Raw genomic sequence first — 15,140 nt, 5'->3', positions numbered from 1 at the left:
TAAGCAAAATCTTAGTGGCAGAAATATTTACCTGTTACTAGTAAATGGAGCTATTGGCACACTGACTATTGTTTGCTATGCATCTAAACAATAAGTCTATAAATCAGCAAGGTTGAAGCCATGCTCACATTTTAAATGAAGGTTTCCAGCTGTAATACAAACAGCAAACCTTAACATTTCTCAACAGCCAAAGCAAATTCCAGAAGCCTGTTTGATGAAGCATCAGAGGAAGATGTTGTACAGATAACTAGGAGCTTGGCTTGTAGCTCTAAAAATCATCCAGGACTTAAGTAGTACAGCATTCAAAGCACATACAGGATTTCAGAGATAATTTGGAATCTATATGTGCATTAGATGAAATTTGGTGTTTTGGGAGGGCACTTTTGTTTTTAATAAAAAATGGTGTTATAATAAATGCTTGAGTAATATAACACAAACAGCTACAACTACTACAGTAGTAACACAAACAGCTCATAGGAGGGCTGCCTACCCTCTGGCTACTTTCTTCTGAAGAGAACCCTACATGATGCTGCACCATGCTGCCATTACCACCGTAATGACTCTTCTACAGGCTGGGACCCAAAGATTTACTATTATGCGAGTGAGTCCTCTTCTCCCTGATCTTAAGAAACACTGATGAAACCAAACAACATAATTATAAATCCTTATACATTGCAATAGTTTCTCTTCTTAGTGCATGAGGTCCGTTACCTTTTCTTTTTCGTATCTAGAAAAAGTTCAGGTCTGAGGAAGGCCGAATTTACCTTTCCATTAGCAGTCGGACAATTAAGAAGCAATTATCAGATATGCCAGTCCACTCTGGCAACCTTTTGGAAATCAAAGTCACATCAATCTAACTGAAACTATCCTAGAATCAGAAAGTAAACGTGTACCAAAAAGCAGCTTCTTAAAATCACATGCTACATCCTGTATTCTTTCAAACAGCTTAAGGCTTTCCTTGTCTTGTCATATGGGAATATGCACCATCTTCAAAATGGGATATTACTTAAAAGTAAAGAATCATCTTGGGTGATGAATCATCACTTCAAAGAGCAAGACTGTGCTTAACTTCTGATGCTCCAAGAGTGAGTTTGTTTGCTTTGGATTATGTCGAAATTCTGTAAGGAATTGTTTGATGAGAAAAGCAAAAGTGAAGCTGCTGACAGAAATCTCTCAAAATTCAAATTAAGTTTATTGACGTGGGAGCAACGCCAAAAAAAAAAGGTGGAGCTGCAAAAGTTAGTCTAGCTTCCTGGAAATGCCACAACAAGGCTGTTCTCACTCTTGACTTGCTACTTAGAAATTTCCGGAAAAAAGTCACAAATTTATCCCAGCTCTGTCACAGATGGTCAGACAGTGAATTCATGGGAGCAGCACACAGATGCCTAGGTATACCTCCTGCATGACAGTGCTCAGGTCTGCTCGCATCTGTTCTATGGTTCCATATGCACAATTTGGAGAAAGTGCTTAGTGTCATAACTCTTGGTTATTTTTTTTCTTAGGAGCAGAAAGAACCCTGCAGGAAAACATATGCAGTGGCACAAAGACATGAAAAGGATATTAGCTAGGTTTTTAAAAGTAATAGACACAATTTCACTTCTTAAAAGTGAGAGGAACTCTTTCCATTCTTGTCTACAAAGATAAGGGATTCCATCTGTGAAATTGCCTTTTTGCTACTTGGTGTGGGCAGGAGAATACAAGTGTTCTTGTGGACATCAAACTTATTCCATAAAGTCTTTCTGGTTTTGACTTGCAATTAACAGTGAAAACATCAATTCATATTCAACTAAATACAGGGAGATATATTTTCATTTTGGAACTCTCAGAAATCTACTAAAACATAATGAAAATAAGACTGCAGCATGAAAGCATCTGTCAAACCTCTCAGAGAGGAAAGTAGTTGCACTAATCTAGACAAGCTAAGGATAAAAAAAAAGTAAACTGTCACCCCACTTCTGTGAATTCCTGGTGTCTCAACAGCTTAAAAATTAGTATCACTTTCAGGTATAATTTACATCTTCTGAACTAATAACACATGAAATTAAAATATTTTTTTCATTCAGTTCAACAAAAAGTTATAGTATTACTGGCATGAATTTCATCATCATATTACCACATGCAAAAAAGTATAGTTATTTAGAATTTTTTTTTTAACCACAATACAAGTGACCAGGATATCAGCACAAAGGCTAATACTCTGGGGAAACAGAGAAATAAGCAGAGTAACCAGGAATTATGCACCATTAGCAATATCGTATAGCATGTCCATAGAATCAGATAATTGCTTAAGGGCAGAACCTAAAAAGTCATCTTTAATCACCCTTAGGAGTATATTCAGACTGTTTGAAAGGCTTTATTTCTACTGTACACACTTTTTAAACCTAAAAATAAAAAAGAAGAGGTTTACTGAGTTTTGCTCTCTGAACTGAGACAGAGAACATCTGCATAAAATTAATCTCCCAGCTGTTGTCCCCCCCCCCAAAAAAAAAATCTCACATTTCTATCACTTTCCTCTGACAGGGCAAGGGAGCACCCAACTAAGGCCAGATCAATTATTCATCCAGTGTAAAGCATCCAGATGACATTGAAATAGTTTCACTATACTTTACATGAAGCATTACTCACACTCATTTAATTGCACTGACAAAGGAAATCCATTCTGATAGAAGGTACAACATGGGAGAGTTAGTCAGCAAATTACACTGAAGTACGAGAAGCAGCAATAATAGTGCAGACTTCCAAACTGCTCTGCCAACACACTTTAAGCAGAGCCTGGAAGAGCTCTCCTCTACGACACTGCCAGACAGAGGAAGAGGTTTACATTAAGTACTTTTCCTTCTCTGAAAAGACCAACAGAAGAGCGTCAATTATGAATGGATTGGGATGTGAATACTGCAACAAGGAATAAGACAACAAACCACATGTTATCAAGACTGATAGGTAACATTCAAGTCCTGTTATCCTTGGGTTGGATTTGAACTAGTTGCAAGGAATCCCTGCTTCTAAATTCTGCCTGTACTTCAAAAAAATAAACAAGGAATATTGTCCTAGGAACAACTATCCAGAGACCATGTGAAAGCCAGCTCTATTAGTATCTTTATGAACAGAAAAAGGCTTAACAACTGCATAAAATAAATAAGCAAAGCTATAGCAGAGTTTGGAATTCTTTAGAAAGCTAGAGCTTTGAATCTCAGGATACCACAAGCTTACCTTGGTGGTCCAAAAAGTAGGAGAGGTGAACACCTTCAAAGAACTGGAAGGGAAGAACTACTGACTTGACTGAATCAGAATTGTTGGGGTTTGAGCTCTGTCCTTACCTCTTTCTTTGACCTTGACCATGCCACTTTGCTGTTAATCTTCTGTGCCACTTTGTGGAACACAAACATGGTGACTTTTATAAAGCACTTTGCTAACTGGCATGAACACCCTCAGCAAAATCTTTCAATGTAGTACAAATAACAAAGGTATTTTGCTGAGCCAGTCAAAAAAAAGAGCAAATATGCTTTTGCTAGTTCTCTGCAGCATTAGTTAACTGGCATTATTCCTATAGCAATGCTGGCATATCTAACATTGACACACAAATAGAAACAAAACAGGACCAGCTTCATTATTTACAATACTTCACTAAAACCAACCGGACTACCCTTTTTGATCCTAAGCATTATATGCCAAGCATCCTCCTCCGGCCAGAAACGAAACTCAAGTCACAGATAAGAGAAAGGGAAACTCTGCGAGCTGTGCTAAACACAGTGATGTTGAGTTCAGTGGGCATTCCTAGTTGCTTTTTTTCGATAGCTCAGCATTTAGATTATTTAGGAGCCTTCACATTGGGAGAGGCCTACTACCAAGTCTGTAACATACGCTCAGTGGAGCACCAACATGCAGCTGAAGAGGGAAAGGTTAGCAATATCACCAGATGAAGAGAAGAAAAAGAAGCCAGAGAGGATTCTGTCAGATTAATAAGATTAGTTTTCATATGGAATAAATTAAATCTCTTGAATCAAATGCCAAAAAAAAGAGAAATACTTATCTCCTCACACAGCAGAACAAAATAGCTTTCCTGAGTTATCTTCTCTCTCCTGTGTAGTTATATGACTGACATGCGAGTTGGTAATACCACTGGAACACTCGCCTACCAGACTCACTGCCAACTGAACTGACACTGAGCAGAAGAATTTCAGGGTCTCTAAAAGTAAATCACAGGTGTGCTATTTGTTCTGTAAAGATCTTTATGTACTCATTTCCTCATAGCATCCCCAAAGCAATGAAACAGGCAGTCCTCAGAACCTCCAAGATTAACAATAAAAATCTGCCTCAAACAAACACATACTTAAAACATACAGGGCACTTTTCTTACACTCTAAATGTATTAGCATTAAACGTAAAGTTATGATAATGAAAAGGAGAAAAAAAAGAAGGAAAATGATGGAACAGAAAAAAACGTCCACCTTTTTGCTTAAAGGAAGGAAAACAAACAATTGGTTTGGAAAGTGCTTTTTGACAAGGAGCATCTCAAAAAACAGACACCTCTGGAATCTTCAAATCATCCCCTGAAGTTCAGTCCCTATATAAGACGAAGTTACCTCCCAAAGCAATCAAAACCTTCTGTTCTTTACTATGCCATCAGAAATGTTGAGAACTATTCTGAGCATTGTTTTGGTACCTACTACTTGAGTACACAAAGCTGTAATAGTTTGGGTTAAAAAGGATTTTTTTTTCAAATCCTTATACATATATAATGGGGTAATTTCTCAGACTTGTATTAACATGCCCACTGGATGTATTTTACTGTTCAAATAACGTGACCTTCTTAAAAGGTTCATCATGAAGTACTGTCCTTGTGCATTCTGTATCTGCCTAAATATAGTCAGACATCTGAAAGCAAGGCATTCTCTGATTTTCTTCTATTCTAGTAGAAAATTTGATTTTAAATAAGGCAACTCTTGTTCTTTCCCACTCCCTCATCTTGTTCCCTAACTCCCAAACTAACTCACCCTGCAGCTTCAGATGGATAGTGCAGGTCCCAGCTGGTGCTTGAAGGCAAGATGGGTTGTATGAGAATCACTATCTATTACTAAACATAGGCAGTACCAATCAGTAGATCAATACAGCTGATGCTCCCATGACAGCTCTACTGTACTTGTAGATGTTTAGTACATGAAAGAAATGTGTCTGCAAGAATCTTTTCCAAGTTCTTGCAAGCAGAAGCTGTTCCTTCTCCAGAGACACATCACTGCCTATCAGTTGGTGGGTGGTAACTTGTGCAAAGAAAATGCTACAAGCTTGTAATTCTACAGGCACAAAGCTAACGTAACTTGTTCTCGATTATCCACAGTAATTGAGAAAACTCAAACATCAGAAAAAACCACAGAAAATGCAAACCATATATAAACCAGGATGCAAAAACGTACTTAGTCCACTAATCTTTACAAAACTTGTAAAAAGCTTTCCACAGAAAACAGAGCAGAGAAATTTCCAAGATGCTTATTACATATAATGGAAAAGAGATTTCAGCAATGCAGTGACAGAGTATTCAAGAAAGACATGACTTGGGCAGTCCAAAGTTGTTTATCCTACAGATAACCATGAGTTAAGTCTACCTGCATGTATAGGTAATATACACTTTCTTTGGGGAAAAAAAAAAAAACCAAACAGAAAAGACTGACAGTCCCTCCCCCCCCCCAAAAGAGCTCCACCATTGTCATAATCTAATATTTATGATACTTGCTTTATAGATACACCCAGAAAAGAACATATATTTTCAAATGTTTAAAATTGTATACATTTTTAAAAATTTCTCTTCCACCACACACCACAGAATGAAGACCTGTATATTGCCAAACTAAAGTAAACAGCTGTTGTAATATGTCAAGCCCATACCCGATACTAATTCATCTTATTTCAAAACAGAGTTACAAAACAATTAATTTTCCTTAAAATATCTGAAGTACTTCCCTCCAGTACCAGCTCCTACATTCATCTAGTTTCCCAAATGTAAAACTGCTTTCCGCAGACTTAGCTGGGCTAGAATTGTCCTATACCCATCATTTCTGGTCTAGATCTTATGGTATCTTTGGTCAAGACCACCACGTAAATTCTCTACCTCTCCCCTCCAGACATAGGACGTCTTTGAATCCTTCCACAGGCATTCCCACTCATTCTTCCTCTTCCTTTACTATTGCTTCCTCCAAAATGAGGAGAATTCTAGTAATATATGTAGCAAAACCCTCAACATCTCACTGACAATTTACAGTGCAGCACAATTACATACTGCTGATTCACTGTGACAAGAGACATTTACTCTTGCTGCTGACAGTACAGATGTTTTCTAGCATCCATATCTGTGTTTGGTTGGTGACACTGTGCACTGGTGTCCCTCTAGTTGGCCTGGTTCTCTGGTTGATATGTTTCCCTTTTACAACTAGCAGTCTTTAGTCTGAATAAAACAGTGAAATAGCAGGAGCTAACAGCTTTTTATCTTAGCAGTAACTTTCATTCTAAACCTCAAAAATGTTCAGATCACATTAAGCAATAAAGTCTTAATGGCCTGTTAGCAAAACAAGCAAGTAAATATTTTCTTAGGTAAGGAGGAAAGGCCCAACACTTAAAGGCAACTATTTTCTTATTCACAGCTGCAGCCAGTCATCCATTAACCAAGCCAATCAATCCTTCATTTTACAGCATTTATCAATATGCCCATATATACTGCCATCTCTAAGGGAAGGCTTTAGATATTAGGAAATCTTTATAGACGTTAAGATTGCTTTACTCTAACAAAAAGGGAAACTTTTAATAGTATAGAATAATATTACAGAAACTAATTTGAAAGCTCTCATAGTTCCTATTTTCAAACTCACTAACAAGAGTTAATAATACTTTTTTTTCCCTTCACAAACTATGTAAATTCACTGCCACAAGATTTGAGGCCAAAAAAAATAGGAAGATTCTGCAAGGCCTGGAAATTTCCAGCATTGTAATGGTTAATGCTAGCTCTAGTGAATCTATTTAAGATATTAAAATTCCCATCTGTCAGACCTCTTTGCTAGATGTTACTGCCCTCAAAGCAAAAGAGAACATGTGCCTGCAACCCAGCCACCCAGTTCATAGCGCTTCTTATTAACTCAAGCCATAGACAAAAATGAGTTTGTACTAACACACCTATCTAAACCACTGCAGCCAACATGCAGCTACATGTTTGCTCTTGCCATCTAGACATAGACAAGCAGAGAAAAAGGCTCAACAGCTGCATGCAGGCATCAGGAAAGGAGATGATGATCCTTAAACCACTGCAGCAGTTTGCTCCCACACTCATAAATAAAGTTCTATGCATGTGTTTGACTTCAAGGCAATTTTAAGTTTGGATAAACAGACACACCACAAAAACAATACTCAAGTGGCAGACAATAATGCTATTACTATTACAGAGTAGCTATTCACCATGATTTCCAGAATCGTAACTACCAAAGTTCAGTCCCCATGCTCTAATGGGTCAGCTGCATCCCATGTAAAGAACCACAAACATCAGCTGAAGTCCTGGGTGTACAAGGGCGCCCACTGGGACAATTCATTTACCTGAGTTAATGCTTCTGTCAACACCAGCTCTATGAGGGATAGAGAGAAGATCCAATTCAGCAGGGATGGGTTAAATCTCCCATAGAGATTTTTCAAGGAAAACAGGCTTGCATCTCCTCTATACAGCAAAATCTAGCAAGTAAAATGAAAGCTTGGGAGCATTTATCTTTCCAAAGGAGCACTTATCCTTCCAAAAAGTGGAAGAATACACATTTTAAGTTCAACAAGACTTTCCAACATACAGGAGTCTGCTGAAATGCCAATAAAACTGAGACACTGTACATATATGAACTACTAGAGAAGTATGCTCCATTTACAGTTGCTTTTGCATCCAATCATTTAAGTTGCTTCTACAAAGTGAAAGCAGTTACATGTTTCCTGTGGTCTGTAGCACCATATTGTAGAAAAAGAAACCCCTCTGGGATTGAATTAGAGGATACAGTGGTTCACAAGAAAGGATTGCTAAGTTAACATTACTCTCCTCTTTTCTTTGTATGATTTCTTTCCAAAACCGTATCCCAGCACCCTGGCTGTTCACTGTGTAGCACTTACTGTTGCTGGACTTCAGGTCACGGTGAATTATGGGAACAATTGCTTCCTCATGCAGGTAGTTCATCCCCCTCGCAATCTGTACTGCCCAGTTCACTAGTATGTCAGGAGGTATCCTTTTACCAGACAACACTCTATTTAGCGATCCTCCACGGGCAAACTCCATGATCAAGCAAAGATTAGGTTCCTTCAAACACACGCCCCTGAGGGCAATGATGTTGGGATGCTTTAACATTGCAAAGAGCTTGGCCTCTTGGCGGACATTCTCAATGGTCTGGCTGATGTCCTCATCAGGGTCATAGCGAGCTGCCTTGACAGCAACCTCATCTCCTATCCATATAGCTCGATACACTTTTCCGAAGCCCCCTATGCCAATGATTTCCTCCAGAACAAGCTCTGAGAAGTCGATCTCCAGGACTAGGGAAAAAGGAAAAAAAAAGTGTAAACATTTAGCAACTACACAGCTGAAGGTCCATGTTGCCCAACATCACCCTTACCCTTGGAAGAAGGACCAATTTTCACTCCAAAACAATACAAATGAAAGCAGCAGTCCCTTCTGACAATCTTTCATTGCCAAATAGTGTGGTAAAACAGATCTTGCAGTATCATAAAACCTGTATGAAGTACCCACAGTGAATGGTGATGAATTTGACCTAATGGTGGTGAATGACACACTTAATAAAATAGCCTCCTTTTAACACACTTAAACCCTTGTAACACTGAAAACCCCTTAAGGATAAACCCTCATTTCCCGCCCTCAATGACAGTACAAGATTCCAAAAAAAGAAAAACACACTCACAGGCTAATCTTCACCGACTTCACTATACAGTGCTTAATGTGACATAGCTAAAATTCAACACAAAATGCATCTGCTCCTGCATTTGTCCTTTATTTCAATGTCTCTTATTCAGCTGCCACTAACAATCTTTTAGTCCTTCCCAAATCACACTTATTCTTCCACACCTCTACAAGCTTTGCATATTCATTCCCCACAAGAGATCTGTTAACCAATTCTAACACAACTGACAATAGTGTGACAAACAGATGGATCAGACCATATACTGAGTATGCAGAGCTAGCAATAAGAAAAACATTTTTTGATTAATGCATACTGCATTTTTATTACAGAAACTATATGAAATAACAGAATCATCATTTTCCATTCCCATGCACTCACAGCTATACTTTACAGGCTTCCACTGTAACTGGTGGCTACTTGGCATTGTATAGTAAAACACTACAGATGCAGGTGTCTTAATTCAGCATATAAATTGCATCTGGAGCAAAAGCGGTGAGAAAATGTACAGTTATAGAGGATACACTAAACATAGTTTATGCTCACAGCTGGCCAAAAGAACCCATCCAATACTGACTAATGTAGAATGGAAAACCCACATACTGACCGATGAAAACATGCTGACATGGCTGAATTTGTAGTAGTGGTAGGCCACTGGTGAGATACCATTGATGCTATTCTGTCTGATATTTTGGTGGTTACCACTTACAGTCAAAGAAATTTTTTAAAGTTTTAAAAGAAAAATGCCATGATGCAAGGATTTAAGCAGAAAGTCACCAAGACTTTTAATACTTTCCTGCATTTGAAATGCCAGATCTGACATGGTTCCCCTGCTCTGTCTAGTAGAAAGGAATGTAAGTCTGTAATGGACTTACTTGATGTACGTATTAATTCAGAGTACTGTATTATATTACTGGGGCTTGTAGTTATCGATTGTATACATAAAACTCCCCATTGTTTTTAAAAGAAATTACGTAGTCATACAAGGCAAGGGAGCAGGTTAGATCCCGCTTAAGTAAAATATTTTACTTATTCCAATCAAATGTCATTCCTAAGTATAAGTCTATAGTACAAGACGCTGTCACAAAACTGTATGGAGTTAATACGAACTCTACTGTCCACAGCTGCAGACTTTTTTGGGGTTTTTTTTGACCAAGCTCTATCTTCCCTGAACATGATTTTTAAAAGTCTGGCTTACTTTTCTAAGTCGGTCAAACCTATGAGCTAGGAGTTGACAACATATAGGGATTATATCATCAGCCTTCCTATGCAGTACAGCCAATAAATTCAAATCCTTAGCTACTGTAATAAGGATACCTGTGCTCTTTTTCCTAGTGTTCCATGAACAAAAGATTGATGGGAAACAAGATAGAAAACTGACCAGGAGAGTCTTCCCAAAGGAGGAAAGGCCCTTTCCAGTCCAGAACACAAAAAGAATTTATTTGTCTGTTACTGCAAGTACATCTTTTGGGTAACGCTCTGAACTTCAAGGATTTACGCAACAGAGAAGGTTTCGCTCCTATAGCAGCAGCCTTGGTGTTCAAATGCTTATGAGCTAGAGATTACTAGAAAAGATGAAGGAGTAGATTCTGACCAGGAACACTGAAATTTTAGAACAAGACTGTAATGACAATAACTCCAGATATGAGACTACCCTGTCGCTGAGAACACACGAAAGGAGCTGCTCTGGTATTTCTCACTGACAAAAGAGCTAAAGAAATCATATGCTGAGTCCTATCACCTTCAGTCAGTAGAATTTCAGCACTGGTAGAACGCTCCCTTCACCTGCTCCTAGGGACAAGGTCAACTGAAAGACTGAAAACCAACAAACGCGTAAGCCACAAAGCGAGATCGACAGACCGTCCCCCGAGCTCCCGACACGCGACATTCCGGTGGCGTTCACAACCCGTGCTTTCCTCGGGCATTTCACGGATTCAGAAGGCGCTCAAGAGCCGTTGAGCGAGCGCTCCCCGCCGGCCCGCAGCTCAGCGGGGGAGAGGAGCGGCGCGGCGGCGGGCAGCTCCGGCGGTGCTGAAGGGACAGCTCCGGCGGCGGCGGCGGGCCGGCCCCGCGGGCAGCGCCCGGCCCGGCCCGACACCCCCCCCCGCCGCCCGCCCGCGCTTTGCCCGGCTGCCGGCGCAGAAAAGGAGTGCGACAGGAAGGTGGCAGGCAGGAGGAGGAGATGGGCAAAGGAGAACCGAAGACACGGAAAGCAAAACTCCTTCTGTATGCTGTCACCCATTTTCCTTCAGAAAACACACACCCCTGCTGGATGCACGAATAAACACCTCTGGGACGTGAAACAGTGAGATTTATGCTTCCAGATGAAATTTAATGGGTTACACTGCAAGTTATTTTGTAAAGAAAGTTTTCTTTTATTTGCAAGTACGATCTTAGCTTTACTTTGAAAATGTATGTTTCTTTAAGGCAGACCGGCCAGCTCACCCTCACGGTGAGATTAATCAGAAAAAAAACAACTCATCTTCAGAAAAGTTTTGTTGTTTTTTTTTTTTTAAAAGGTATTTTGTGTTGAATTAGTTTCTTCGTTCTCACAGACTTCGTTATTCAGCTACATTAGTGCACAAAATACTTGTTTTTCTTCACCTTTCTAAACACACTAACCCCTTCTCTAAATTCCAATTTGATTTGGCAGACATGCTGTACTGGACTGTAAGGGCAACGGGAATGTTTAACATGCATTTTTTGCCTTAGAATTTAAGAACTGAAGTGCTACCGTTCCTCTGGGGACCAATAAGGAGTTACAGAGCCTGTACACCATGAACCAGTGGCCATGTTGACAACTGCAAAGTAGTTGCTGTTTAATCAGCATTTATTATACCCTACGATTAAGCTATTTAATCCAGTCTGTAGTGTGTAAGAGCCCATAGCGCAGATGAGGGTCCTTCAATTTCTCCCACCACTGACAGCCTCAATAGGCTACTTTTATCATTCATGGCACCCCCACTGAGGTAAGATTCAAGCACACTACGTGGATGGCTGAAAGACAGCATGCAATTACTAGCTATACTACTACAGCTCTCAGTGGAAGCAGACTCTCTAGGACTTTAACCCCATCAAATATGAAGATTAACTTTAGGAAAGCAACTAAAAATAGCTCCTGCGCTGAGGTGCATACGTCTGGAATGACACCTTGCATTACTCCTGCAAAACTTTAATACTTCATAGTCCAATAAGCAAGTTAACAGTAGACTGTTATTCCAAACAGCTATCAAACTAACATCACCAGCTCTAAAAGCGGGTATCATTCTGTTGTGGTTTTACACCTTGCAAAGGGATTTCTAACATTAAACTTGAAAATCCAATTCCACAGCAACCACCTCTACACCCTGTCCAAACTGCATTGTTTCTTTAAAAAAAGAAACACACTCCTTTAGCATATTAAAAACTTATTGGAGGGCAACAAATTCTACCCTGTCATGAACGTATGGTTGATGACTTGAGAGAACAGAAGTAGCATAGTCCTGTTGTGGCACTAGAAGGGTAAGACAAGGATAAAGGGGGAAGGTGCAACTCCACAACTGTTCCTGAACTGTGAACCACAGAAAGTGCAATAAGGCAGGAGAATCCATAGTCAAAAAAGCCTGCACTTGAACAGTCAAAACAGGAGATGAGTTGAGGCTTCAAGAAGTTCTGTAGAAATGGTTCTCCTAACTATCTCAAAGGCAAAACCTAAATAAGCAGTCACAGTGTTTTCTGCATGTGTGGAAAAAAAAAATAATTTCTCTATACTGTTCCAGCATGAAAGAAAGCACCACCACTGCCCAACCCAGCCCCTTCACAATCCCGAGGGCAATACTACGAATTACTGAGTTTTTACCTAAATGCTTTCAAGCAGAGCATAGAATAAGAAAAAAGCTATTAGTTGTATTCCTTGGAGATACGTCCTAGATAGGACAAAGCATCTTTTTACTCCTTCTACTTTCCAGAAAAGCCTACTACTCTGAAGATTTTTCTCTGCCCCTCCAAAAAAAGCTCTATTCTTGCCTGAATTGTCACTAGTGATAGACAAACAGGATCTAGAAACAGTCATTCCACACTGTTTCTCTTTCCACAATTGTACATAGTGGCTAAAAAAAATGTAGAGATGAAACAGCCCTATTCTCTGACTCCAACAAAGGCTTCAAAACTGCGCTGAAGTTCACAGAAACAAACCAATCCCTTCATTCCTTCAGCATCACAACTTAGTCAAGCAACCCTCGGGTAGGCCCAGATACCCAAACTTGGATAAAACTCATTCACAGGTATTTTAGAACAGAATTTGTAAGAAGGCAAAGGGCTAAGGAGGAACCTGGTAACACAAGTCAGCTTAGGAATTTTTAAGTCAGAAGTAATAAGCTTTTGCTTAGAAGAAGGGAAGATATCGAGCACGTATTAGCAGTGAATCAACATTGCAGAAAGCAACTGCTTCCTATCCAGCAACCTCTCCTTACGGATGTTATCTTAAAGGGAGAGTCACCAGAACCCCCGGTGACTCCACCACTGCCTAGCCACCAAGCTTCAGCCGTTTGGTGAAAATTTATCAGCCCCTGGAAACACAGGACTTAACAACGGGAAGCAGCTCCTGGCGTCGACGAAACGCTAACACACTGAGCTAGGTTCGGTCTCCCCGGAGAGAAGCGCTGGCCCGGAAGACAGAAGGGCACTGGAGCAGCAGGAATGCGGCTGCGGGTGGGAAGGCGAACCGGACCGGAGAACAGGGCCGGGGCGGCCCTGGCCCAGCCGAGCGGGGCCGCCGGCCTGGGGCAGCCCCAGGCCGTGAGAGGCCGGGCCGCCGCAGCCCCCGCCGCTCCCGCGCCAAGGGCCACCGCAGCGCCCGCTCGCCCCCGCCCCCTCCGCCGCCGGCCGGGCCCCGCGGCCTCCCACAGCCGCTCCCCACCGGGCTGGGCCTCCCCCCGCCGCGGCGGTCCCGGCTCCCGTCAGGGCCAACGGAAGGGCCGGGCCGGGCCTGCCTCCGCGCCGGCGGCGGTCCCGCCTCCCCTCAGGGCGCTCGGGAGGGCCGGGCCGGGGCTCCCCCCACAGCATCCCGGCAGTCCCGGCTCCCGCTGGTCCCGTTCCCCGCCGGCCCCAGCCCCCGACCAAGGCCCAGAGGAGGGCCGGGCCCGGGTCTCTCCCCACCTCCCCGACTCCCTCCCGCCGGGTGGCGGCGAGAGGTCGCGCCAAGCCCCCCGCCCCGGGCCCGGGCCGCCTTACGCTGTATGGCGGGGGGCGGCGGGTAGCGGGCCCGCAGCTCCGGGCCGCCCCCCTGCACGCCGCTGCTCACGTAGTTGCTGGGGAAGATGCCGACGCGCTGGTCGATCTTGCCCGTCCACCAGCCCTCGTCGCCGGACACGTGCGAGTCCCGGGACAGCACCTGCACCACGTCCCCCGGCCGCAGGCTCAGCTCGTCCTCGCCGCACGCCTCGTACTCGAAGACGGCGGTCCAGAGCGGCCCGCCGCCCGGCGGCTCCCCGCCGCCCGCGCCCTCCTGGCTGAGCTCTGTGAGGGGCTCCATGGCGAGGCTGCTCCATAGGGGGAGGCGCCCGCGGCAGCCGGGCGCTGCGGGGGGCGGCGGGGCCGGTACCGCCGCCTATTGTTCATGCGGCCCGGCGCCTGCCGGCAGCAGGTGCCGCCGCCGGGGGGGGGGGCCCGGCGCGGGGCCGCCTCAGCCCAGCGCGGGAAGAGGCGAGGGCAGGCAGCGCGTGCCGCCGAGCCGCCGCCGCATCCCCCCCCTCCTCCTCCGCCTCGCCCGCCTCCGCCTGCCGCCGCGGCCGCGCATCCCGGAGCCACCTGACTCTCTGGCAGCTTCGGCGGCGGGAGGGGAGGGCAGGGGAGGCTCCGCCTCCCCGCCGCCATTGGCCGGCGCTACCGCCCGTCAACACCGCCCTCACCTGATTGAGGTCCCTCGCCCTCTTGGCCACGCCCCCTCCCCGCCCAGCCCCTCGCCCCGGAGTCTCGCACTCACCGGTATCCCCCCAATTGGCCCCCGTCTCGTCAGCTTTCGCTTCCCATTGGGCCTCGCGGCGCCTGTTAGTTAAGCGCTCCAAGCTCCGCCTTCCCTGCCGCTTCTCATTGGCTGGGGAAGGGGCATGACACGGGAGAGGGCCGAGGGTGGGGCGACTGGGTGGGCGGGGCGACCTTCGCCTGCCGGCGGCCCGAGGGCTGGGCCGCGCGGGGCGCTGCTGGCCAGCGGCGGGGCGGGCGCCGCCAGCTGCGCTGAGGCGA

At 43.8% G+C, this 15,140-nt stretch overlaps 1 protein-coding gene across 3 annotated transcripts in view; it reads right to left on the bottom strand.

Annotated features, from left to right (window-relative positions):
• The window catches only part of MAP3K9 (mitogen-activated protein kinase kinase kinase 9), a 64,312-nt gene extending 49,853 nt beyond the window's left edge, over positions 1-14,459 (bottom strand). For 2 of the 3 annotated variants that reach the window (XM_076344767.1, XM_076344769.1), the window contains exons 1-2: positions 14,130-14,459; positions 8,125-8,538 (exon numbers count right to left, since the gene is read on the bottom strand). In XM_076344767.1, the coding sequence (XP_076200882.1) occupies positions 8,125-8,538; positions 14,130-14,430 (715 nt within the window). In that variant the 5' untranslated portion in view covers positions 14,431-14,459. The remainder of the gene's footprint in view (positions 1-8,124; positions 8,539-14,129) is intronic. The other variant, XM_076344768.1, reaches the window with a different exon arrangement.
• Positions 14,460-15,140: the final 681 nt, after the last annotated feature.

Source organism: Aptenodytes patagonicus, chromosome 7, assembly GCF_965638725.1.
Source record: "Aptenodytes patagonicus chromosome 7, bAptPat1.pri.cur, whole genome shotgun sequence".
In the NCBI taxonomy this organism is placed as follows: domain Eukaryota; kingdom Metazoa; phylum Chordata; class Aves; order Sphenisciformes; family Spheniscidae; genus Aptenodytes; species Aptenodytes patagonicus.
This window is presented reverse-complemented; position numbering and strand designations above follow the sequence as displayed.